Source organism: Plecotus auritus, assembly GCF_963455305.1.
Source record: "Plecotus auritus genome assembly, chromosome: 11".
Lineage (NCBI taxonomy): Eukaryota > Metazoa > Chordata > Mammalia > Chiroptera > Vespertilionidae > Plecotus > Plecotus auritus.
In genome coordinates this window covers 1,566,060-1,591,757 of record NC_137777.1, presented here as the reverse complement: position 1 = coordinate 1,591,757, position 25,698 = coordinate 1,566,060, and the positions used below count along the sequence as shown (strand labels likewise).

Here is a 25,698-nt window from a genome sequence, read left to right as displayed (position 1 = left end):
CACAGAGCGGGTGCAGGGCTGAACCCCACAGGCAGAACGGGGTACACAGAGCGGGTGCAGGGCTGAACCCCACAGGCAGAACGGGGTACACAGAGCAGGTGCAAGGCTGAACCCCACAGGCAGAACGGGGTACACAGAGCGGGTGCAGGGCTGAACCCCACAGGCAGAACGGGGTACACAGCGGGTGCAGGGCTGAACCCCACAGGCAGAACGGGGTACACAGCGGGTGCAGGGCTGAACCCCACAGGCAGAACGGGGTACACAGCGGGTGCAGGGCTGAACCCCACAGGCAGAACGGGGTACACAGAGCAGGTGCAGGGCTGAACCCCACAGGCAGAACGGGGTACACAGAGCAGGTGCAGGGCTGAACCCCACAGGCAGAACGGGGTACACAGAGCAGGTGCAGGGCTGAACCCCACAGGCAGAACGGGGCACACAGAGCGGGTGCAGGGCTGAACCCCACAGACAGAACGGGGCACACAGAGCGGGTGCAGGGCTGAACCCCACAGACAGAACGAGGCACACAGAGCAGGTGCAGGGCTGAACCCCACAGAACGGGGTACACAGAGCGGGTGCAGGGCTGAACCCCACAGACAGAACGGGATACACAGAGTGGGTGCAGGGCTGAACCCCACAGGCAGAACGGGGTACACAGAGCAGGTGCAGGGCCAGACCCCACGTCCACCACAGGGAACAGCAAGGCCCAAGCCTGTGCCCGCCTCCAGCCCACTCCCCACCCAACAGGAAGTGTGAGGAACGTGGACAGTCTTTACGACTGGCCCTGCCCCCAGGTGTCACAGGTGTCGCTGCCGAGGCCAGCGGGAGCTAGCCGCCTCCAGCTTAGGAAGCGGTCAAGGTGGCGCCGGGCCCGTGGACAAGGCTGGGCTCGGAGGCCCAGGGGGGAGGGGGCAGCTGGCAGGGTCCCAGCCCCGCCTTGCGGGAGGCCCTGCCCCACCGGCTCCTCAACCCGGTCCTGGTAGTGGCGGGAGCCAGCAGCCTGGGAGGTCCTGTCGGGTGGGGCCGCCTGGCCGCTCCGTGGAGGGGTTTGGTGTGTACCCGTGTCCGCACCAGGCCAGGAGGAAGGCCGGGCACTTCTGAGGACCTCAAGCAGGCCACGCCCCCCCGGCCTGTGGAGGAGCCGCCCCCCCGTCCTAGCGCCCACTCCTGCCCCTGCAGCCCACACCTCAGGGGGCTCCACCCTGGAGTTCAGGGGGCGAGGGGGAGTCAGACCTATTTCTCCATACGCTGCTGACGCAGCAAACAGCCGAGACTCTGGAGCCCTGACTCCGTGGGGCGTGCTGTCCTGCCCCGCCCCAGGGGCACTGGGCACCCGTCCGCCTGGCCGTGCAGGGCCCCGGTGCAGGGGTTCGGGGCACCCCAGTGTCTGGAACCAGGGGAGCTGAAGTGCAGTGAGAAGATGGTACCTGGCCGCTCGGGAGGCCCTGCCCGTCCCCAAGAGGCTCTCGGCCTCTCCAGGCCTCACACATGGGCCCCTCATCTGCCAGGTGGGCCTCTGGGGTCCTGGCCTACCCGGGAGGGAGCCCAGGGGGAGGGCATCTGAGGTGGGCGGACACCCAAAACCTGGGCACAGGCACTGCCAGCGGCGGAGACGGTGAGACCAGCGGCCAGTCAAGGACACAGCACACAGGCATTCCTTTACATACACAGAAATTCAAGTAATTTATTTCAAAACTGCTTAGTTTCATCTTGAAATATATATTTGCTCTAGAATGATCATATTGCAGCATGATTCTCATGCAGTTTAAAGTCCTTTATTTAAAAAAACATCAACTTGAGGCAGCGAAGTTTTACAACCGGTGCTCCATCCGGGCGCGGGGCCTCCCCTGAGACTGCGGCCCGAGCGTGCGTACGCCGGTGCAGAGACGGAAGCCACCGGCCCTGGCAGGTGCAAACCGTGAGGCGATGGTCTTTCCTCGCGGAGTGACCGTGGGGACTCCAGCGTCAAGCGAGGGACCAGGCGACGAGGTCAGAGGGTCAGCAGTGTCCCGCCCGGGGCCGGCGGCCGGTCCCGCACTCCGCGGTGGGGCGGGGCGCGCCCAGCGGACGGTTGAAAGACAAAGTGCAACGAAAGAGTCGGCTCCTCGCCCGGGACCCTGGGCAGGGACGGGCCGCGGGGGCAGACCTGCCGCTCACATGCCGCCCGGCTTGTCCCCGTGGGCGGAGCCAGGGGTGACCCCGCAAACTGCTCGCTCCACCCCAGGAGCAGGGCCCTGCCCGCCCGGCTTTGGTGTGTGGCTGCCACATGCCCGCTGCCCAGGAGCGGGCACACGTGTCAAACTCTCTGAGGAGGAGAGGAGATGCTGTTAGTCTAAACAGTGTTTTGGAAAACAAATTCTTTTTTCCTAAAATAATTGGAAACAAAAATACTGTCCCGCAGCGAGCTGCAGCACCGACGTGTGGCGAGATCTGACACGTCCCAATACCACCGAGCACACATCTGGCCAAGACGCCAGTCACCGACCAGGTGACCGGGCCTGAAGCGCTCAGAGAAGGCGCCGCGAGGAGCCGGCCTCGGTCCCCACTGCGCCCGGCAGGCAGGCCCTCCCGTCTCCGAGCCGCTCACGGTTGACACTGAGCCCGGCTCAAAATTCAAACCTGCAGAACAGCGTGCCTGCGGGTCAAAGACAAAGTGGAAATTAAAAGATCTTTTTCAATTAAAAAAAAAAAAGATTTCAAATGATTTTTAATTGTGGAGAAAGCGAATCCTTGTGGTATCTGCCTCGGGGCCCTGCCTACGCCACAGCAGAGCTTCCCTTCCGCCCGGGCTGGCGCGGCCACGGAAGCGGCTGCTGGCCCGATCGCAGGCGCCCCTGCTCTGCACCCCGCGGCGTGTGTGCACCGGAGCCCCTCAGACCATGGACTCCGTCTCCACGGGCCCCTGCAGGCCCTCCTTCCGCGACAGCCGCAGAACCGTGGGCTTCTCGCCGCTGTCCTCGCCTGGTGGCGGGGCGGACAGGCCTTTCTGCTCGTCCTTGGCCTCCTCCGACACCTCTGGGTAGATCACCAGGAACGTGGCGGACAGGAAGCCCAGGAAGGAGCCCACGGAGGCCACCATGGGGATGACACGCACGGTGCCCACGGCGTCCACCACGCCCCCGAGGGCTGACGCCACCAGGATCTGGGAGATGTAGACCTGGCAGGAGAGGATGGCGCAGTCGATGCCGAAGCCGCGCTTGGAGCTGCCGGGGCTGTGGTGGATGTACTGCAAGAGAGGAGCGGAGGGCTAGACGGCCGTCTCGGCAGGACCCCGCCCCCTCGGCGCCCTGTGGCCGTTTCAGAGCACAGAGCACAGAGCACAGACCCGGGACCGGCTGTGGCCCGAACGTCCGGGATAAGTGCAGAGCGATCTGGGCACAAGCGAGCGAGCGTGGGCACGGGAGCCAGGCCACCGGTGACCTGGCCAATGTGCCAGCACCCCGAGGCCGCGGACGCACCTCCTTGATGTCGTGGTACTGCCCCAGCAGGGCGTAGGGGCAGTAGGAGATGCTCATGGACACGACGCCCATGGTGCTGATCATGATCATGGCCACGTAGACGTTGGCGAACATGGCCATCACGGCGGTGCCCACGGAGAAGCCCAGCGTCCCCAGCACGTAGATGACCCGGATGCTCAGGTCGTAGTTGTCCAGGTACTTCTGGAGCAGAGCTGCCGAGAGAGCACGTGCTCACGGCCCTGACCCCCTCCCCGCCCCCAGCCCGCCTCCCTCCACGCCGCTGCCCACTGCAGTGCCCACTCGCTGTCCAGGGCTCCAGCCCCTCAGAAAGGAGCCAGCCCTCAGTCCAGGCTCTGCAGTCGGCCCCGTCCCGCTGCTCCCTGGGCCTCTGCCCGCTAGCCTAGCCCGTTCAGCGGCCTCCAGCCCTGTGCCCAGTCCTGCCGGGGCAACTCAAGCGGGCACCCCTTGGCCCACCCTTCCTGACCAGCAGCTAGATGTCACCTCCTCCGGAGGCATCATGGATGCCACCCTGGAACTGTGTAAGCTCGGGCAGCGCTGTGACCGCCACGCTGGCGCCGGCTGCTGGGCGGCCTCTCTCTCGGCTGCCTGAGTCCAGGCCAGGCTGGGGCGAAGCCACCGCCTCCCCCAGGGTGTGGGTGAAGAACAGGCAGGAAACCCCTACCTGGCACAGAGCTCCCAGGACTGAGCCTGTCACCCTGACCCCGACCCCTGGGCACAGTGTCTCTGGGGGAAGGCCCCCCTGCAAGGCAGGTGCCCCTGCAGCCACCCTGACTGCCTTGCCGGGTCCCGTGCCCACACCCCGGCTCCCCGTCCGGGCTGAGGTGCCAAGGCCCCTCCCGGGCTCAGGGGCACCGCCCCGTTGGAGGGCTCCTGCAGGGCTCAGCCCCAAGGCCCACGGCGGCGGAGCTCAGGACACCGCGGCCTTTTGCCGAGACAGGAGCAGCGTTCCCGTGCCCCTTCCCGGAGGGCAGGCCGCCTGCTTCCTCTGAGGCAGAGCCCCCTCCGTGAGGCAGGCGCCCTGGGAACCACTCACCCGAGCAGATGGCCCCGGTGGCCGCGTAGATGACCAGCCCCCAGCAGCCCATCTTCACGCCGGCGTTGTAGGCCTGCCAGGCGGTGGAGTTGGAGGGAGCCTGTTCCGGAGACAAGACTGGGCTCGGGCCATGCGCCAGCCCCGGGCACAGGCGGCTGCGTCACCTCTGCAGCAGGCACAGCGGCCTCGCTCCCCCCAGCCCGGGCCCACCTAGCTGGCAGCCCCTGCCTCGGCCGTCCCGCAGCCCCGCGGCCCACGGAGCAGCTCCACAGGCCCAGGTGAGGGACGCGGGGAGGCCGGGGCCGGTGCCAGACCACCCCAGCTGAATCCCAGGAGACACGGCCACAGGTGTGAGCCAGGCGACACGTGGGCAGAAGCCGTGGCCGCTGGCCTCACCCACGCGTGGTGACAGGTGGCCACTGTAAGATGCTGAGGGTCTGGCCCACGGTTCTCAGTGCCCCGCCCGGGTATCCTGACTGCTGGCCACGGACCAAGTTCCCCCGATGGCCCTGCCATGTCCCCAGGAGCACCCTGGCCGCTGCCCACGGACAGCCACCCACCCGCACCCCACGGCGCTGGGGCTCCAGGCGGCAGCCTGGGGAGCGGCCTCCCTGCTGAGCTCGGTGCACGGGGCCATCACGCGCCCGGCTCTCCCCGGGCCCCTCGTTCAGCCCTCGCGACCGCCGTGCACCCCTCGGGCTCACCTTGGGGTCCCCCTCGAAGATGACCTGGCCCATGAAGTCGGTGTAGAAGACGGCCTCCGCGATGACGGAGAACCAGGTGAGCAGGTGGCAGAGGCACAGCCGCAGCAGCTCGCGCGGCATCTTGAGCATGGACAGCCACAGCAGCCGCACGCTGGTCTCGCCCTCGCCCTCCTCGCTCTCCGTGTCGCCGCTCGAGGTGGTGGCCCCGCTCTGGTTGCGGTGCCGGCTGCGCTGCCGCTGCCGCTTCTGCAGGTCGTACAGGTCGCTCATGCTGCGCGAGGGCTTGATCAGGACCACGGCGTTGGCGCGCCGGTAGCGGTAGCGGTGGGAGCCGATCTTGCCGTAGTAGGAGAAGGTGCTGGAGGCCTGGCGGCGGAAGCCGTGCCTGCGCCGCCGGAGGGCGCTGGACGCGGTCGAGGGCTTTGGGTCCACGGCGCCGTAGCCAGGCGGGCCGTCCCTCGGGGGAGAGCCGCTGCCGTTGGGGACTTTGGCCTCGTGCACGTGGTGCTCCAGCAGCACGGCGTCCTCTTTGGTGGTGTCCCCGAGCAGCGAGGACAGGCGGGGCGGCGGGGCGGGGCCCAGGTCCTGGCTGGCGCTGTGGGGCGTGCCGGGGCCCGAGGCGTCGTGGAAGATGGAGGGCTCGATGCCGCGGAGGAACAGCAGCTCGGGCTCCAGGTCCAGCGCCGCGTCTGGCACGTGCAGCACCGAGTCGCTCTTGCTCCGCACCAGCTCCACGCCCAGGTAGTCCAGCGCCAGCTCCTGCTCCGACTGCACCTCGTCGGGGAACAGGCCGCCGTCCAGGAGGCCGGGCGGGGCGGGCGGGGCGGCCTCGGCACGCTCCTGCTGGGGGCAGTACTGCTCCTCCTCGATGCTGAACAGGTGGAGGGCCACCGACGCCGTGAACACCACGGCCGCGAAGAAGAACAGCACCTGGTTCTGCGTCCGAAACCAGGAGCCCAAGAAGGTCTGTGTCCAGTCCAGCCCCCCCAGGACGTAGCCGATGGCCCCGCCGAGGCCTGGCGGGCGGAAGGACAGCAGCAGTGAGGAGCGGGGCCTGGGCCCCGAGCAGACAGGCCAGCCAGGGGTCTGCGACGGGCCCGCGGGCTCGGGAGGGAGGGAGGGGCGGGCAGGGAGGCGGCACAGGCCCCTCCGGCCGACTCTGGGTTTGCAATTCTGACCCCACAGCTTCCTGCTTCATAAACTAGGACAGACTGCCAGGTGGGGAGCCGAGCCCCGGGACCCCGCGGCCCCACCCCCCACCCCAGGCCTTGGAAGCGGACACTCCCATCGGACATGAAAGCTGCAGGAGTGGTGGGCCCCGGGGCCGGGCAGGGCCAGCTGCCAGCACGTCTCCCGTCAGCACAAGCACTGGGCCCGGGGACAGGGCCCTGCTCAGCTGGCCACTGGCCGCTGGGAGGAGCCCACCGCCCTGATGTGGGTGCGGCCTCAGGAGCAGCCGCCCCGCCGAGCGCGGCCGGGATGAGGGCGGGGCGGAGCGCTCACCGGCAGAGAAGGCGTGGATGTTGAGGGCCATGTCCTGCTCCTCGCTGTCCACCACGTCCAGCAGGTAGGCGCGGATGGGACCCTCGGTCGCGTCGGCGCTGAAGTCCAGGACCACCACGCCCAGCACGGTGAGCACGATGCCGATGGGCTGCTGGCCGGGCACATCCCCGAGGGCCAGGCCTGGCGGGCACACAGTGGGCCGGCCTCAGCTCCAGGCGCTGCCCCAGCCCAGCCAGAAAGGGGGCTCCTTGCCCAGAGTGCGCCCGGGCCTCCTTCCTGCCGCCGCGGGCTGCTTCCCTCCTGCTCACGCTAACTGGCCGTGGGCTCAGAGCTCCTTACTGTGTGCGCCACGACCAAGAAGGGAGGGTCCTTCCCACCCACCTGCACGGGTGGGGTCTCTGTGGGAGCGCTGGGAGAAAGGGCCGTGTGGCAGTCACGCACTGCGTGTGGGTCCAAGGTCGGCATCCCCACTGGGCCTCGGGGAGCACGTGCCCGCCCGGCCAGGCCTGCAGGGACATCCATGGTGCCGAGTGCACGGGGACAGGAGTGACACGCGGGACTTCGGGTGGGGACACGGTGCTGCAGGGGCTGCCCCTCAAGGGGTGGGGTTCAGGCAGCGCCTCCTGCCCCAGCCCGGCCGCGCGGCCTCCGAGAAGCTGAGCGGGGCCTCCTCCTCTGTGTCCGGCATCATGACCGGCATCACTGGCGGCCACACGAGTGCACAGACCTGGGCAAGCTCCCGTCTTAAAGGGACTGGCGGGGCGGGGCGGGGCGGGGGTCAACGGGGAAAAGGAGATGTGCTTTATCCCCTTAAAGCAACAAAAGCCACTGGCAGAGAACAACATGCTGTTCCCCGCAGTCTCACGGGCGCCCACGGGCCAACACCGTTTCCCTCCTCGAGCTGCTTCAGTGAAGACACCGAACCAGACGAAGCCACCGCGGGGACGGAACCACACGGGAGCCCCGAGGGGGCCGAGCGGGAAAAGGAAGAGATAACTCCTGGACTCACGGGGAAACAGGACGCGGTCGGATACGCGCTGAGCCAACAGCCCACCAGGAAGCGGCTCCCTGTGAACGGGCTCCCGGCGCTTTCCCACAGCCCGGCCGCCGGGCGCACCGCCGCGGGCACCCCGCTGAGCCACCTGACTGCGGGAAGGCGCTCCCGCTCGGCCCGGGCGGCACTCACCGATGGCAGAGCCGTTGAGGAAGAGCGCCACCCCGCAGAGCACGCCCACGCACAGGGCGAGGATGAACGGCCGCCGCCGGCCCCAGCTCAGGGTGCAGCGGTCGCTCGCGGAGCCGATGAGAGGCGTGAAGATGAGGCCGAGGATGGGGCTCAGGAACCAGGTGAGGCTGTAGTACTGTTCCGGGAGGCCTGCAACGGACACCACTGTCACACGGGCAGGCATGCACATGCACATGCACATGCACAGACATGCGCCATCACACACACGGGCACGCACAGACATGTGGCCATCACACATGCACAGATGTGGGCACGCACACGCACAGACCTTTGGCCATCACACACGGGCACACACACACACACACACACACACAGACCTTTGGCCATCACACATGGGCGCACACACACACACACACACACAGACCTTTGGCCATCACACACAGGCACACACACACACACACACAGACCTTTGGCCATCACACACGGGCACACACACACACACAGACACTGCCGTCACACTCACACACAGACCTTTGGCCATCACACATAGGCACACACACACACACAGACCTTTGGCCATCACACACGGGCACACACACTCACACACACACACACACACAGACACTGCCGTCACACTCACACACATGCCATCACACACACGGGTACACACACACATTACACATGCATGGGCCGTCACAGGTGCAGGCATGCCCACATATCACGCGTGCCATCACACACAGGAACACACAGACACACACCATCACACGGGAAGGCACACACACACCCAGATGGGTGGCCGTCGCATGTGTGCCGTCACATGCATAGGCATGCAAACACACCCGACTATCATACATGTGGGCGCGCACACACATGTGGGCACACAGACACTCGCAGGCTCGTCAGCCCAGTCTGCTGCCCCTGCTCAGAAGCCTGGCGACAGGGTGCCGCTGGGCCCATACACACCCCGGACGGTCAGAGACTTGTCAGGAAAAAGGTCCTACCTGTGGCTGCGTGATCTGAAACCAATCAAAGCCCTCGCACCCATTCACAGATGGGGGAGCTGGAGCTCAGAGGTTAGGCACTCTGCTGGGGTCACACAGTGAGACACCGGGAGCCCGAGGGCTTAAACCCGGGCTGCCCAACTCCAAGGTCTATGCCACACCGCCCCACGCTGGCGTCCTGCCACCCACACCCAGTGCCCACAGGGCGTGGGAAATGAGTCTCGCGCCTTCACCCGCAGACGAGCACCACACAGTGCCGGGAGGAGCGAGCCACGGTGTCACCCATCACCACGGCGTCACCCATCACCACGGCATCACCCATCACCACGGCGTCACCCATCACCACGGCGTCACCCATCACCACGGCGTCACCCATCACCACGGCAGTCTCACGCACGGTGGGTGCAGAAGAGCACACGCTGGGGGCTCCGTGTATATGACGTGCGGTAAAGGGGCCTCTGCTGGCAGGAGCCAGGGGTTTGGCCACGTCGTGACCTGGGTGGGGGTCGCGGGGGACACCCCAGCCAGACGTGGACCCTGCGCCTCCTGCCCGTGCACGTCGAGGGCAGGGGCTGACAAAGCAGCAGGCGCTCTGGCGGGACCCGGGGCTGTCGTTCCCCCGTCAGGAGGAGAGGCGCCCTGCCGTCACTGACGTGGACGCACCCGCGCACTCACTCCGTCGAAGTCACACAACTCAAACCCCGACCTTCGGAGCGCGTTAGGGAGTTTGCCGAGCGCCCGGTGCTGCCCGCGGCTGCCTCCCCGGCCCGGCTCTCCTGGAAGCACATCTAGGCCGAGGAGCGGCAGCCACGGGGGCGGCTGCACCTGAGCTAAGTGGGCGGTGATGGGACTTGCTGGGCAGCGGCCTGGCCCACGGGGCACCCGGGGCTGGGAACGGCACAGGGACACTGGGTGACACTTTGTTTACGCCCAAACCTTGGCAAGAAAAGTAACCATTTCCCTCACGTGCCCAAGGCCGCCCTGCGCTCTGAGTGAGCCGGTCCGGACGCCCGGGCGGCGGTGAGAACAGTCCGGTCCCCGGCACGGGGCGCTGGGACGCGGCGGCTGCGGCCTTTCCCAGCCCGGCTCTGAACAAACAAGGCGGCCGCAGTCAATGATTTCTGTTTTCTTCCCGCCGGACAACAATGGTGGGACCAGGAAGGCCCCGCGCTCACAGGAAACGCCGCTGTGTCACCCTGGCCCGCAGGCTGTGTGAGGTCACGGTGACGGCAGCCGCGCTCGGTCACGCGCAGGGGCTGGTTCAGCGGCCTCTCGATAAGCGGCCTGGGGGGGGGGATGGGCGGAGAGGGGCTGCGAGCTAACAAAGGCATCAAGACAGGCGGCCTGAGGGCCTTCCCAGGCGCAGTCGGCTCCTGGGAACCGGCTCCTGGGGGGAAACGCTCCGAGCCTCGGGGACCTGGGAACCGGCTCCTGGGGGGAAACGCTCCCGAGCCTCGGGGACCTGGGAACCGGCTCCTGGGGGGAAACGCTCCGAGCCTTGGGGACCTGGGAACCGGCTCCTGGGGGGAAACGCTCCAAGCCTCGGGGACCGAAGAACGCAAGTCCACGAAGCTGTGAAACCACCGCCGGCGGCCCACGAAGGAAGCCGTGAAAAGACGCCGTCCCCGCCTGCCTCTGGCCACGCACAGGCCCCATGGCGGCCCCCTTCCCCCCAAGCCAGGCGGTCTCCCTGCCCAGGCCGAGGGGGCAGACGACACCTCTAGCTGGAACCAGGGCCGCAGAGCTGCAGGAATGTTCCGGAATCCCAGAACCACCAGAAGTAGGAGGGAGGGATGGAGAGCAGGACGTACCCTCGGATGCGCTTTCTGAGGCCCCGCTGAACAGCATCCTGTGAGGAGGGACGGGTGTCTGTGGCCAGGGACGCGCCTGGGCCTGGGCCTGGGCCCGGCTGGCCTCGGAGTGGAGGAGTGACACCCAGCTGTGCTCCCCAGAAGTTAGGGTTCAGCCCAGTGAGAAGGAGCCTCGGCCTGGGGGTTGGGGCAGGCCCCCTGGACGTCGGGGACATGGTGGCATCAGTCCGAGCAGGAAGCCCCGGGAGCCGCCGAGCCCACCGGTGAGGCGCTCCCTGTCGGGGACTCGGGCAGAGCCAGTTTGGAAGCGGCACCATCAGGCCCCCGCGGGCTCCGGGCGCTGCACCCATTCCGGGGGAGCCGATGGGCTTTCTGCCGGTAGAAGAACCCTCTCCATCCCCGATGTGGCCGAGGCCGGCGTGGTTTCCGGGGAGTAACTGGCCGGCTGCTGGCAGCCCCACCCCGGGGCTTCCAACACGGGGTGAGGGGGCCTGGTCCTATTTTAAACAAGAGGGCGCCTCAAAAACCCAGTGGGCCCACTGGCCAGAATCAAGTGGGACCCTGACCCGCGGAGAGCGGCGCCTGGCCCCCGGAGCCCGCCCGCTGCTGCCAGCACGCGCCTCCGCGGCTCTAACAGGAACCCTGCGACCAGCAACGTCGTGGGGTGACATGTGAGGCTGCCGAGTGCTACCAGGGACGGCGTGCCCTCGGCGGGAGGGCCCCAGGCTCCCTGAAGAGCAGGAAGTGCACGGCCACGCAGCGCCCAGCCCGCTCGCTCAGTCCCGCAGCTGCGTCAGCCCAGGAGCCGCACGCCCCCCACGGCCAGGTGCTCCTGAGGCCCCGGCCTCGGAGGAGGAGGAGGAGGAGGAGGAGGAGGAGGAGGAGGAGGAGGAGGGTTCTTCGAGCTCAGCATGTCCAGAACCTATTTCTTGACCCGCACTCCAAACCCAGAACTCCTCTGGGTCCCCTCACGCATGGAAAGCACCCCCCTCGCCCGACCTGCTGGCAGAGGCCTGGGGTCACTCCCCTCCCCTCCCCCAGAGCCCAGCACGGCCCAGCTTAACCACCTCTCTCCCCGCCTACACACCCCCCCACCTGTACACACACCCCTGCCTACACACCCCCACCTGTACACACACCCCTCACCTGTACACACACCCCCGCCTACACACCCCCACCTGTACACACACCCCTGCCTACACACCCCCACCTGTACACACACCCCCGCCTACACACCCCCCCGCATACACACCCCCACCTGTACACACACCCCTGCCTACACACCCCCACCTGTACACACACCCCCGCCTACACACCCCCACCTGTACACACCCCCCCGCCTACACACCCCCACCTGTACACACACCCCCCCGCCTACACACACACACCCGCCTACATACACCCCCGCCTACACACACACACCCGCCTACACACACCCCCGCCTACACACATACCCCCGCCTACACACACACCTACACACACACCCCCACACACACCACCTACACACACACCCCCGCCTACACACACACCCCCGCCTACACCCCCCCCCCGCCCACACACACCTACACACACACCCCCGCCTACACACCCACACACACCTACACCCCCCCACATACACACACCACCTACACACACACACACACCCGCCTACACACATACCCTGCCTACACACCCCCCCAGCCTACACACACACACCTCCCACCTATACACACCCCTGCCCTCGCCGCCCACACCTCCCACTACAGACCCAGCAGGGACTGCCCAGGTGGCCCTCGCCTGCCGGTGCCCCACGATCCAGGGTGAAGGAGGGCAGCCTCAGGATGCCAGGGACCCCCACCTATAACGCCGCGGGGACCCACCAAGGAGCAGAGACCCCCAGCCTGGGCCATGTCAGTTCCAGCACAACCCACGACCTGGCAAGCGAAGGGCGCGGCGGAGACGGCCCCCTGCCTATGAACGCCCACGGGTGCGTCGGCGCCCTGCACTCCCAGGCGCCCCCTGCGCTCCCAGCCCGCTGCCCGCCTTCCCGAGGGACAGCCTCTCGCTCACGTTTCCAGGCTGAAGGCACCGGGAGAGGCCTCGCAGGGTCACCAGGACAGTGCAGGGCGGAGGGGGCTGAGCGGTGGCTGAAGGAGGGCCACGGCCACGGCCGGACACAGCAGTGGACATGGGCAGGCGTGGCCCTGGCCCGAGAGGCCCGAGGTCTGGGTCTGGGAAGGGGGACAGATCAAAGTGCCAAGCACAGGGCCAGGTGAGCGGCCCGGCCAGTTCCTGGGGATGAACACCTGGACCGGGGCCAGCGTCCCCACGGCCACAGCCAGGGAAGGGAGACCAGAGGCCACACAATCCCTGGGCCCTCCTCATACCGTCACCCCAGCAGGGCCGAGATGACCCGGTGGCCTCAGACCCAGGGACATGGAAGGCCACGCTCCTGGCCGGGTCACTGTGCAGCTCAGGCCTGGTCCTCCCACAGCTGCTGGGAGGCTGTCCTGCCCGCTGACCGTGGGAAAGCTAACGTGCCCCCCCTCCCCAGTGCTGGTCTGCCCTGAGGATAGGAGCTGGGTCACTTTCTGGGGCTCCAGGGCCTGACACCCCACTTCCCGGGAAGGTGAACGGAGGGGCCCGGAGAAGCAGGCGCACCAGAGCCGCAGGAGTGAGGGCTGGGCGTGTCCCCGGCCCCAGCTTCCCTCCAGCAGCAGCCCTGACCCCAGTGGCCCAGCACCCCAACGGGAAGTGAGCTGTGAGAGCCTCCTCTGCTCGCAGGCACTGCCCCTGCATTTAGGGGAACCGCCAGGGTGCAGGAGAGGCACATGGGCCGTTAGGAAGCCGAGGGTCAGATGCGGGGGGCACCCGAGGCAGCAGCCATGCGGACTGCAGGCGGGTGTGGCCGAGTGGGCTGTGCTGTCACCATCCAGCAGGAGAGCCGTGAAGAAATGAGGACGGGACCGGCTCCGGAGGCTGTGGGGTCTGGGAGGCCTGAGAACTCCAGCCGTGGCAGCGCGGGCCTCCGGGGCCGGCAAAGGGTGTGGGGGGGCACCGCTGCTGCTGGGCCAAAGCGTCCCCTCCCCCCGGTCACAGCTACAGTGACAGCAAGTGGAAGTGTGTGGGAGCGGAGAGGAATCAAGGTCACACAGAACCGGCTTGAAACTGATGACTCGGCAGGTCCCCGCCCCAGGCTCAGCGCCGGCCCTCCCGCCCTTGGCTCCGGTGACTTTCTGCCTTCACATGGGTTCTCCCCTCGTGCAGGCGGGCACCCAGTGGCCTGGCCTCCCCTCGTGCAGCCCTGACCACCAGGTTCCCAGCTCGTGATCTGCCTCATCGTGACCTGCAGAGCAGTCCTTGTCCCACGTGGCTTCCAGTCCCCCACACCAGGCGGGAGCTTCTCACAGTGCCTTTCTGCGAGGCCCCCAAACAGTGTGCAAGCCCCGGGCACCCACACCTACTCACCCACCTACTCATCTAGTCACTCACCTACCCACCTACTCACCTACTCACCCACCTATTCACCCACTCACCCACCTGCCCACCTACACACCCACTCACCCTACTCACCCACTCACCCACCTATTCACCTACCTACTCACCCACCTACTCACCCACCTGCCCACCTACTCACCCACTCACCCACCTACTCACCCACCTGCGCACCTACTCACCCACTCACCCACCTATTCACCCACCTACTCACCCATTCACCCACCTACTCACCCATTCACCCACCTGCCCACCTACTCACCCACCTACTCACCCATTCACTCACCTACTCACCCAGCTGCCCACCTACTCACCCACCTACTCACCCATCCACCCACCTACTCACCCATTCACCCACCTGCCCACCTACTCACCCACCTGCCCACCCATTCACCCACCTGCTCACCCATTCACCCACCTACTCACCCATTCACCCACCTACTCACCCATTCACCCACCTGCCCACCTACTCACCCACCTGCCCACCTACTCACCTACTGACCCACCTACTCACCCATTCACCCACCTACTCACCCATTCACCCACCTGCCCACCTACTCACCCACCTGCCCACCCATTCACCCACCTGCCCACCTACTCACCCACCTGCCCACCCATTCACCCACCTGCTCACCCATTCACCCACCTGCTCACCCATTCACCCACCTGCCCACCTACTCACCCACCTGCCCACCTACTCACCTACTGACCCACCTCGTCACCTACTCAGCCCCTACCCACCCACCCACCTACCCACCTACTCCCCGCCAGGTGCGCCCCTCCCACTTAGACGGCTCGTGTCAGTGACAGACTCTTCAGGACAAAACCACTGCCACCCGGGACGTGCTTTGTGGTGGACACACACTGCACTGGCTGTCCTGATCCGTTTTCCCTCGTTTTCAGTCCCACTGTGTGTGTACACGGTTCACGTTCTGTCATTCCTGTAATTCTGGGAGGTTACAATGATGCAGCACGTTTGAAAGCTGCTGTAATACAACACAGCCCTATCAGGACTGCTTACCAGCACTGCTCTTGACTAGTGCTAACACGTGCAACACGGGAAGAGGGCAGACCGGCCCAGAGCTCTCTGTAAATCCCCTCCTTGGAGTGGCGAACGCGGCCTCCTGTGATCGGACCCCCTGCCTGCCAGGGCCCAGCTCTCTCACACCTCAACGCAGGCTCCCACTTCCTGCCCCTCTCGCTGCGCCCGGTTGGCGCTAGCTGTCCTTTCCCTGCTGTCCCCCGTCTCGGTAATGGCCGGCATTCTCACTGTGCCTCCTAATCTTGCTCCTGCAGACCACACGTCACAGCCTTTGCCCAGGCCAGCGGAGCCCCCGCACCAGGCACCGCCTACTGACAGCCTCCAACCTGGAGCCACTGCGCCCCGGGACCAGGCCGCAGCAGCACGTCCCTCCCAAGCCCCATTCCTCCTCTACCGCTGCTGGTCCCCGTCCCGTCCCGTCCCGTCCCGTCCCGTCCAGCAGCTGGCCTGGCACCGCACGTACGGCTCCGAGGCTGACGAAAGAGCAGGCCGACTCCTTGGGAAAAATGACCGCCGCTGACATGTCATTGTTTCTGAAACACAATGGCCTGAAGCACAAGAAACCCAGACTTCCCCAGCCAAACACAACAGCCCCGACGGCCGGCCGTCAGTCGCTCTGGTCAGGCGGTGGGAGGCTTTGAGAAAGGCCCGCCCGAACCACACTGCCCCGGTGGCGTGCCTCCCGGGCAGGTCTGACCGCGTTTCAGAGGCGCCCTGGGCCCTGACACGGTGGCTCACGCATCAGGACCCCGCAAGGACAGCGTGCCCACGTCATGCCTTCTCTTCCACGGGGTGAGGTGGGCAGCCTGCCGGCGGCAGCCTGGGCCGTGTGCCACCTGCGAGTTTCCTCAGCCTCCAGGCAGCAGGAAGTCAGCCTTTGGACAGCCTATGGGGCCCGTTCAATGCTTTTCTCTCATTTTAAAAGTTGTAGCAGAATGTACACAGTGTGAACTTTACCGTTCAGACCAGCGGGGGAGCACCCAGCCCTCGAAGCCATTTGGTCTGGCCCTGCCCAGGCCCAGGGGGTGAGTGAGTGAGTGTTTGGCTAGATAGAGTAGGCTACCTTTCTCCTCGGGAGGTCTGTATGGCCCTCGAATGATGTTGTAAACACCCACAGGGGCCTTGGCAGAAAGGTTCCCCACCCGGACTCAGAGCCACTGCTAAGCGTGCAGCTCTAAGCGTGCAGCTCTAAGCGTGCAGCTCTAAGCGTGCAGCTTGGCATTACGTGTGCCACCCCACCCTGTCCTCCTCCAGAACAGTCACCTTCCAAATGAAGCTGCCCCACACCGCTCCCGGCCCCCCACGCCGGCTCCCGGCCCCCCACGCCGGCTCCCGCCCCCTCCCCCTTTGTCTCCATGGAGGTGACCACTCCAGGGACCTGACACAGGTGGAGTCACGCAGCATCTGTCCTTTGTGTCTGGATCATTTCACTGAGACTGATGTCTTAAGGCACCCCGCCCCCCCCCACCCCCAATTTGGGCCATTTCCCATCCCCTCCTCAGCCCGTCCAGCCCTGGGTCCCCACCGTGCGTGGTCCTGGGCGCAGCTGCCTCCTCACTCCCCAGAGCTCCCGGGGGTCGGGGTGGGGGTGGGTTGGGACGGCTCTGAGCCCAGTGCTCTCCATGCAGGAAGCAACTGACCACTGGGGACCATGGTCCCCCAGGCAAAAGGAGCCCCGGGAACCTCACCCAGCAGCTGCCCCGAGCTTAGGACACATCATAAACACAAGCTCCACCCTGGATGCACCGGGCAGGAGAGGGGAGCGGACCTCCCCACAGCCCTGGCTAGAGCACCCGTGCACACCCGGGGGAGCAGGGGGCCGGGTCTCAGGTAGGACACGGAGAGGCCCTCTAAACACGTGGCCGCACATGTGCGCAGAACGAGATGCATGCTCACTGCGGACACGGCATGATCCTCTCCGTCTGAGCGCCCACCAGTGACCTGTCCATGCGCCCTGCCCTGTGCGTTTCCACCCCTCAGCTGCGAGTCACTGCCCAAGGCGGCGGCTTCAGAGGCCCGCCCCGAGTTCTGCAGGGCTGGCTGCACCTGGCTCCGGAGGGGTGGGCTGTATGGGTGACTCGGAGTCACCTCGCACCTGCCTCGCCGGCCTCCAGGCCCTTTGCCCGATCCCGGAGTGGAGAAGAGTGGGGGGCACCGGCCTTCTCCTGTGCTCTCTGGGGTGGGCTTTCTCACAGGAAAGAGAGGGACACCCAGTTCTCCCAAATCAAACCCCAGGGGCCCTGCTTCTCCTTAGGGTACAACGGAAAAGGGAAGAGCCTGGCTTTTTAATAGACAGTCAGTCAGACAGACAGACAGACAGACACAACGTGCCCCTGAGCCTCGCCAGCTCCAGGAGGAGAGAATGACCCAGGCCCCTGCTGGCTGGGATGCCTGGGTCATGACTCCCAGGCAGGGCCGGGCAGGAGTCTCGGCCTTCACCGGCTCATTAGTCAGACCCGAGGCAGCGAGACATCCTTTCTTCTTTATAGGACTTTCCTTTCCCTCGGGGCTGCTTCCGGAACCAGGGGAAAACAATGAGTGTGTGTGGCCCGGCGCCCACACGCCTCCTTCCCCGGGAAAGGCTGTGTGGGAACAGACCTCGCCAGTGGGCGACAGGCCCGGAGGGGCTGGGCAGGCTGTTCCCAGAGTTTCCCAAGACTGACCCCACTCCCACTGGGTTCTAACTCTGAGACGCCCCATTCCCCCCGTCACGGGCTGCGGCACAGGCCGAGGCCGGCACCTCACCTTCTGCCTGTGCAGGGGGCTGGGTCTGCGGGAGCCTCCTTTGCCGGGTGCTGGGCCCACAGCTGGGGTCCGGCCGTGCCACGCCCGCCCCTCTGCTCCGCTCTCCTTCGTACAAGACTTGAGCCTGGGGCCTGAGAACTCGCCTCCCGGGAGTTCCTCACGAAGGACCGCAGCAAGAGCAGGGGGGCCGGGAGGGTCAGCTCCAGGTCAGAGGTGAGGAGGGCGCCCAGGACCCTGCCCTCCGCGCCCTCCCAGGTGATGTGAGAACAGACCCTTCAACTCTTCCTCTACGTACACACTAACTCAAGGTGGGTCACAGCCCTAACCGTGGGAGCCAGAACTACGAAACATCTAGAAGACAGCACAAGAGGACATCACTGTGGCCGGGTCAGACCAGGATTCTAGTTAAAACAAAAAGAACAAGGAAAGAAAGAAGTTGGCATGCCAGTCTTCATCTATACTTAAAACTTCTGATCTCAAGATACTACTAAGATAGTGACAGGGAAACCACAGACTAGGTCAGCCATGGGCAAACTAAGGCCCGCGGGCCGGATCCGGCCCGTTCGGCCGTTCTATCCGGCCCGCGGAGCCGAAAGAGCAGAGGGTTCTCTTGCTCTCCCCTCCGCTCCTTTACTTTGAATTTCTATTAGTTCACACAAACACTCCATCCATGCTTTTGTTCCGGCCCTCCGGTCCAGTTTAAGAACCCATTGTGGCCCTCGAGTCAAAAAGTTTGCCCACCCCTGGACTAGGGTGAAACACGGCAACATGGACGTGATCAAGGACTTCCATGGAGAATGTACAAGAACCGCGCGCAGTGGGACAAGCCCCGATGAGACGCCAGCAGAAAACCCGCACACACTGCACCCGAGACCATCAGGAGGCCAGGAAGCCCGCGGAGAAGTCGGCAATGAGCCCACGCAGCCCGCCGCGGGCACGTGCGGTGGGCAGGGCAGGCAGCCTGCTTAGGAACGGACTCATGGAAGCTGGGACCACTGTGCGCCTCGGAGCCTGAGAAATGCACCGGACTTCTGTCCCCGACGCCCTCTGAGAACCGCCGTGCGGTGGAAGGCCTCTCGGGCCCAGGCAGCATTTCCAGACGACGGCCCCGCTGCCCCACCCCACGGGCACCGCGCGGAAAACTCCGGTTCCCGGATCCTGACTCTTGGAGCTGACCGCACAGTGGGGCCGATCGGGAGAAAGGGACATTCCCAAACCCAAGTGAGTACATTTTAGAGACCTCGCCAAGCACGTGGGGAATTCTAGCATGAAACGATGCTTTTAAGTGGCTTGGTCCCTTCCTCAAACCTTCTAGGTTGGAAAATTACAGATTGTTAAACTTCCTTAGACGACAGGGAAAGCGAACACCTCGGGGTGATGTGGAAGGGACAGCAGCTCACAACGCTGGCCCCCGGGGACCGCGGACTCCAGGACTTCTGACAACCCGGTCCCTCGCCACCGGAGGGCCACACTACACTCAGCCCGCAGGTGCCAGCGACACCAACAACAGGGCTTCAATAAAGCTGCTCAGCGCCTTCTCCCTCCAGGTGTCACGCTAGGGCTCACCTCTTGCCTCCACGGGCTGGTGGCACTCCCCGTCAGGACAGATCAACGCCAGCTGCACTTGTTCAAACCCCAAACCCCTGATTCCACCCCGACATCAGGAGACCGTCCCGTCCCCTGCCCTGGTTTCAGACAGGAGCAGAGGGGTCCGAGGAGGCTGAAGGGAGGAGACCAGGCCTTGGGCCCCAGGGTCCCCGAGCCCACGCCCAGCCCTCCTTCGGCTCCACGTGCCGAGCGAGCGAAGGGCCGGGCAGGCGGCACTTACCGATCTGCAGCAGGATGGGCGTGACCAAGGCCGTCTCCATGGCGTAGCAGAACTCCCTGCCGAACATCACGGCCCCGTGCATCACCCACAGGCGCACAGGGATGCGGTCGATGGAGCCCTCGCTGACGGTCTCATCACGCGGCTCGGGGCCGGCGCCCGCAGGCTTCCGCAGCTCGGGCAGGGCCACGGGCAGCTCCTGGACTTGCAGAGACTCCGAGTCGGCATTCTGCGGGGCCATTCTCATGCCCACCGGAACAGCTCTGTGTACTCACTCTGCCTATATAAATAGCACTGTCGTGTATCTGTGAGGATAAATTAAGACGTCGCCTCTCTCTGCTTCCGCGGCGTTCCCCGGCGAGTAATCCTTGTATTCCTCTCGGTACAACTTCCCCCTCGGACACGGCGCGCAGCCAGCAGAGCCCTTTCTGGCTGGATTCTGAGCATATGGCTGTGGATCACTGTGAGTGCGAGTTACAAATCCATAATGGCCATTCAGTTAATACCAGTTTCATCATTATGACCGAGGAGGTGCAGACGTGGTCTCTGTGGCTGCGGAGAGGCGGGGTGCTGACACGGGAAGGGGCTCCACCGTTGCTCCCCATCGAGCGACCGGCTAATCTGCAGGAGAGGAGAGGACCCAGCAGTCAGGCTCCGCCCGAGATCGAGGCCTGGTGCCCCGCGGGCTGCGAGGGAGGAGGCCCACAGCGGTGCCAGTTCTTGGCGGCTTATTTCCAACAAGAAGGGGAGCAGGGCTCGCTGAGGAGCTGAGGCCGCCCAGCGCACGGCGGCCACAGGTCAGCGACCCCGCCGACAGGTCTGCCGACGCAGCCGAGTCCTGAGCGACGTCCCCACTTTGCCTGGACAGCCGCGGAGTGAAGCCACGCGGTGACAGTCCACTGACCCAGTTACCACCCGGGGGTTACACCTCAGGGCTGGGGGCTCCTGGGAACACAGGGTGAGGAGGAGGGAGGCAGCAGTGGACGGCCTGGGCTCGGCTGGAGGGGGAGTGTCCCACCACCTGTCGCCTGCCTCGCGGTCAGGGCTGCGGGACCCACGCAGCTGGTCGCAGCCACCGGGCCCGCCCGCTGCAGTGGCTCCCAGCCTGAGTCCTGCTGAGTCCCTCGGACGGCCCAGTTCCCACTTTAACCTTGGCCACGCATGGCCGCCTCGGGGGAGCCTGCCCGTCTGGGGCAGTGAGGTCCCTGCCCTGGCGCTGTCTGGGGGGCAGAGGGACGGGAGGACCCGCGCTCAGGCAGGGCACCTGCTGCCCTCCCGTGTCCTTCACCCCCTCCCGCCCTCACTCAGCCACCGAGCCCCTGAGGCCTCTCCTCACGGCTCAGCCCGCCCGGCGGCTCTGCCCACCGCCCCCTTTCCCGTCACAGGCCCTCACGGCTCCTGTCCTTGGGGACGCAGCCCCAGGCCAGGGCGTCGCTCCCTGGGAGAGCCCCTCAGCCAGCGCCATCCGGTCCATCCCCCGAGCCTGGCCGCACGGCAGGAGCCCAGGAAGGCCGCGGAGAGGATGAGTGAGGGAGGACAGCTGCCCAGCGCACCCGCCCGGCCGGCTGCTGGAAGAGCTGGACTCGGGGGAAGGGGCAGCCGCTCCCGGAGGTCCCCATGCACCGGCGAGGGCGTGGCGGGTTACCTGTTAGTCAAGGAGTCTAGGCATTAACGCGTCTGGGCGGCTCCCTCGGTCAGGCAGTGCACACGCAGCGGCCCAGGGACAGTTACCCAGGTAGCGTCACTGTCATCTATATTGACGGAAACGACAAACACCGTTAGCATCCTGTCGGCGGCGGCGGGCACGTGCACAGCCCCCCGCGGTCACAGCTCTGGGAGCTCACTCCCCGGTGAGCTGAGCCGGGAGCTCCACACACTTAGCAAAACTGCCAAAGCAAGCCCAGCTTCCCCCGGCCTCCCCGCTAGCCACGCCCTCCCCGCTAGCCACGCCCTCCCCGCTAGCCACGCCCTCCCCGCTAGCCACGCCCTCCCGCCAGCCACGCCCTCCCGCCAGCCACGCCCTCCCCGCCAGCCACGCCCTCCCGCCAGCCACGCCCTCCCCGCTAGCCCAGCACCTGGGTGGCCGGTTGCCATCACAGTTAGGGGGACGATCAGATACCGTTACACCAGGTCTGCTGCCCGGAAGCGGACTCCCTGGAGGCTGCCAGGAAGCTGCTCTGAATGGGCGCTGCAACGTGCCCTCCGCGGAGCCCGTTTAGGCCCCCGCTGAGCAAGACAGCAGCTCAGGGGGCTGCCTGCTCCTCCCGAAAGCGGGGCTCTGGACCAGAACCTCCTCAGCTGCCGAAAAGCGGCAGAGGTGGACGCTGTGACCTATTCCGGGACCTTCCACTCAAGACCAGAGCACTCCTAAGACAGGCTCCTCGCCCAGGAACGCGCCCGCCCACAGCACGGCCGTGCTTTGCAGATGCACTCAGATAAGGGAAAGGACAATGGCTCCGATCAACAACTTCCTCTATTGTCCTGTTGCTCATTGAAGGGCAAGTGATGCCAAAACATGTGACTTCCGACCATTTGCCTGGGGGAGAAGCTGACGGCAGGGCCATCCTGACCGGCTCCTGCGCGCGGGTCAGGCACGAGCCTCTGCCCGAGGTCACACACTCGACGTGACGCGATGGTCACCTTCAGTGACCAACCCCACCGCAGGGGGTCAGAGGAGGTCACGCATGTTCGCAGTGTGGCTGAAGCACGCCTGCACACGTGACACAGGCGCACACGCACGGCCCGGGCAGGCGGCCTCCGGCCAGTGCCATGGTGGCTGGGTGTGGCCACAGCTGTTTGTTTGGCACACCTGCCATTAACACAGGCCCTGCCCTCGACCATGTTTCTAAAGCGGCACCAGCCGTCAACTAGTAAAGACAGTAACTAGGGAGCCCGCCGCGTGTGTCCTGGCCCCGACCTCGCCTGCACGGGCTCTCCAGGCGCCATGGACACGAAGCCGGGGAGCAGACCCACGGCAGCAGGCGATGACGACGTCCGGCTGTGGACCGAGGCCACAGAGACGTCACGTCGAAGCCAGCGAGTCCGGTGCCCGCACTACGGTGAAGAAAAGCGTCCGGCACGCCTGCGGGCGCGGTATTTCCCGAAATCGTTACGAATCCTGCGGGTGGCCAAGCGGCTTCCCGGCCAGAGGCCCACGTGGGGGATGGCACGGAAACGGGCCAACTGCCCCCCAGCAGACACGCACTGCCACAGTCGCCGTCCCCGAAACAGACGCGCTCACGCCCTCTGCCTCCGCCCTTCACGTGTGTCCTTGGTTTGCACATGGGCTGAGGCGGCTTCTCGCTTTTCAATTAAAAGTCAAGGATTTCGTCCTGACTGGTGTGGCTCAGTGGATAGAGCGTCGGCCTGCAGACTGAAAGGCCCCAGGTTCGATTCCAGTCAAGGGCATGTACCTTGGTTGCGGGCACATCCCCAGTAGGAGGCGTGCAGGAGGCAGCTGATGGATGTTTCTCTCTCATCGATGTTTCTAGCTCTCTATCCCTCTCCCTTCCTCTCTGTAAAAAATCAATAAAACATTTAAAAAAAAAAAAAAGTCAAGGATTTCTCCCCTTCTCCACATTCCCAGCCCTGACCGCGAGTGCGCTCTCCAGCAGGAAGGAGGCTGTGGCTGCCATGGCAACAGGCAGCCCGCGTTCCCACTGCACAGCTCCGATACCGCCGCCAGGGAGACAAGCCTCAGGGCCCACCTGCAAGGCCAGGTGAGCAGCCCTGGGGCGGGTCCGATTGCTCCCTCCGACGCCCGGCCAGGGGCCAGCCCTCTCGGCCTCCATCGCTCCCAACGGGAGGGGACGCAGGTCCCAGGCTGCCCAGGGACACTCAGGACAACCGGCGACGAGCATCGGAAAAGCCCTCATGTCCCAGCACTGGCCTCGGACGGGCCTGAGGAGGCAGCCCGGTGCTGCGCCGTGCAGGCGCCTTTCGCTGGTGCTCAGACATCGCGTCGGTCAGAGTGGCTCCCGTTTCGGGGTCTGCCCTCCACAGAGAGGACGCAACGCACAGGGAAACTGGAGCGACGGTCCAACAACGTGGGCCCATGTCAGGCAAACCCAAACTGCCCGGGATTTTAAAGAGGAAGTATGAAACACACTCGAAAGTTGTCCAAATCAAAACGGGGTTTAAAAGGCGAATTTCTGCTGGATGGAGAGCCTGCAGGTGACTTTGGCCCGGTGACATCTATCCTTCCCCTCAAGGGCCATAAAGAACCGCCACAAAGCCACCCCTCGCGACTCCGCGCTCCCCCGGGCTGGGGCTGCCAGTCAGTGGCGCAGCGAGGAGGAGTCAGGTCTGCCGCACACAGGACCACTGGCTCTGCTACGCCCCACCCTGGTCCAAGGCCGCCCCTCAGCATCTGGTGAAGTTCCTGGGCGCTCACAAACCCCTCCTCGGTGTCACGGGCCCTTCCCTCTCCTATCCGTCTTAGCGCAGGGGCGTGGCCCCGGGAGCTGGAGAGCCAGCCCTGCTGGAAGGTGAGGGAGGGGGACGGCCTGCCCTGAGCTTCTTTACCTGCGTAAATGAGACCAAACCCACAGAACCTCCCTCCACCTCCAGAGACGAGAGACCCCGTAACCGGAGGTCCCCATTTCCTGTGATGATGAGACCTACTCTCCCCCACTGTTACCTCTGCAGTGAAGGCGGACAGTCCAGGCGCTGTCAAAGACGCCTTCTTAAAAGCCAGTCCTTCCAACACGGATCAGACGCCTGGAAATGCGCGTTCCCACGTGTGTGGAGGCTTCCCCGCTCCACAGCACGCCCCCCCCCCGACCCCAGCAGGGGCTCCCGAATCCAGCTCTGCCCGGACACTCTCCACCGGAGAGAGACCAGGCTCCACAGGGAGGGCCTGTCCGCGAGACTGCCCCCCGCTCCCGATCCGGCTGCCTGTGGCCTGACAAGCTGGCTGTGAGTCGGGGGGGGGGGGACCCAGGACCCCTTCCCTGGGCTCAAGTAATTTGCCAGGAAGGCCCACAGGACTCAGGGAAACCCGTTTACTCGTTAGGTCGTGGATTTATTCCAAAGGATCTTACGGACGCGAGGCGGCGGCCAGATGAAGATGCGCAGGCAGGCTAACAAGGCGGCTCTGTCCCCGGAGCCTGCCCGGCGCGTGGCGCGTGGAGGTGGTCTGGCTCCAAGGACAGAAGCCGCCCTCGGGTGTTTATGAGGCTCATCACTAGTCCTGACTGAGTCCTGGGCCACGGGCCACTGGCCTCCCCCTCCAGCCCCCCCCCCCCCAGTTGGGGTGGGGATTGGGGGGGCAGAGTTCTAGCCCTCTGATCACCAGGCTGGGGCTCCTGGCAGCCAGCCCCCACCCTCCAGCGCTTTCCAAAAGTCACCTCATTAACTTAACAAAAGACACCTTCATCCCCCCACTCCACACCTAGGAAATTCCAGGGGCGGGGAGTGGGGCGGCACAGGGGGTGCTGTGCATTAATGAGGTGCTTCTGGGAAGCGGGGAATAACCCGGAGTGTCCTAACCAGGCCCCGTAAACAAAGCCCACGCCCGGAGCCGGCAGCTAACAGGAAGTGCGGAGAGCAGGGCAGACCAGCTCCCGTGAGCTCGCCCAGTTCTCTTCAAGGACGGACGCAGAGGAAAGGGGCAATCGCGGGGTGATCTACAATCATATTCCTCTGCCTCCGTAAAACCTACGGTTTATGTTTAGTAAGACAATAACCTATCTTTCAAAGTAACTTTCTGACCGGCCGATCCCACAGCACAGGGTCCTGCCTGTGGTGAGACACCCAGGAGTGGGGGCGCTGACTCGCAGAGGCCCAGACAGCGAGACAGAGGCCAGCAGGCCCGGCAGCCCCAGGAGGGGCGGGGGACGGGGGGCAGGGCAGGTCTGACAGCCCCGTGGACCCCAGGAGCTCCTGCAGGTGCACTTG

At 65.4% G+C, this 25,698-nt stretch overlaps 1 protein-coding gene across 2 annotated transcripts in view; it reads right to left on the bottom strand.

Annotated features, from left to right (window-relative positions):
- Positions 1-1,651: 1,651 nt before the first annotated feature.
- SLC45A4 (solute carrier family 45 member 4) overlaps positions 1,652-25,698 on the bottom strand; it is a 46,215-nt gene continuing 22,168 nt past the window's right edge. For both annotated transcript variants that reach the window (XM_080646831.1, XM_080646830.1), the window contains exons 2-9: positions 21,446-21,551; positions 19,804-20,421; positions 7,903-8,091; positions 6,717-6,896; positions 5,214-6,229; positions 4,510-4,609; positions 3,456-3,667; positions 1,652-3,223 (exon numbers count right to left, since the gene is read on the bottom strand). In XM_080646831.1, coding sequence (XP_080502957.1) covers positions 2,870-3,223; positions 3,456-3,667; positions 4,510-4,609; positions 5,214-6,229; positions 6,717-6,896; positions 7,903-8,091; positions 19,804-20,047 — 2,295 coding nt within the window. In that variant the 5' untranslated portion in view covers positions 20,048-20,421; positions 21,446-21,551 and the 3' untranslated portion in view covers positions 1,652-2,869. The remainder of the gene's footprint in view (positions 3,224-3,455; positions 3,668-4,509; positions 4,610-5,213; positions 6,230-6,716; positions 6,897-7,902; positions 8,092-19,803; positions 20,422-21,445; positions 21,552-25,698) is intronic.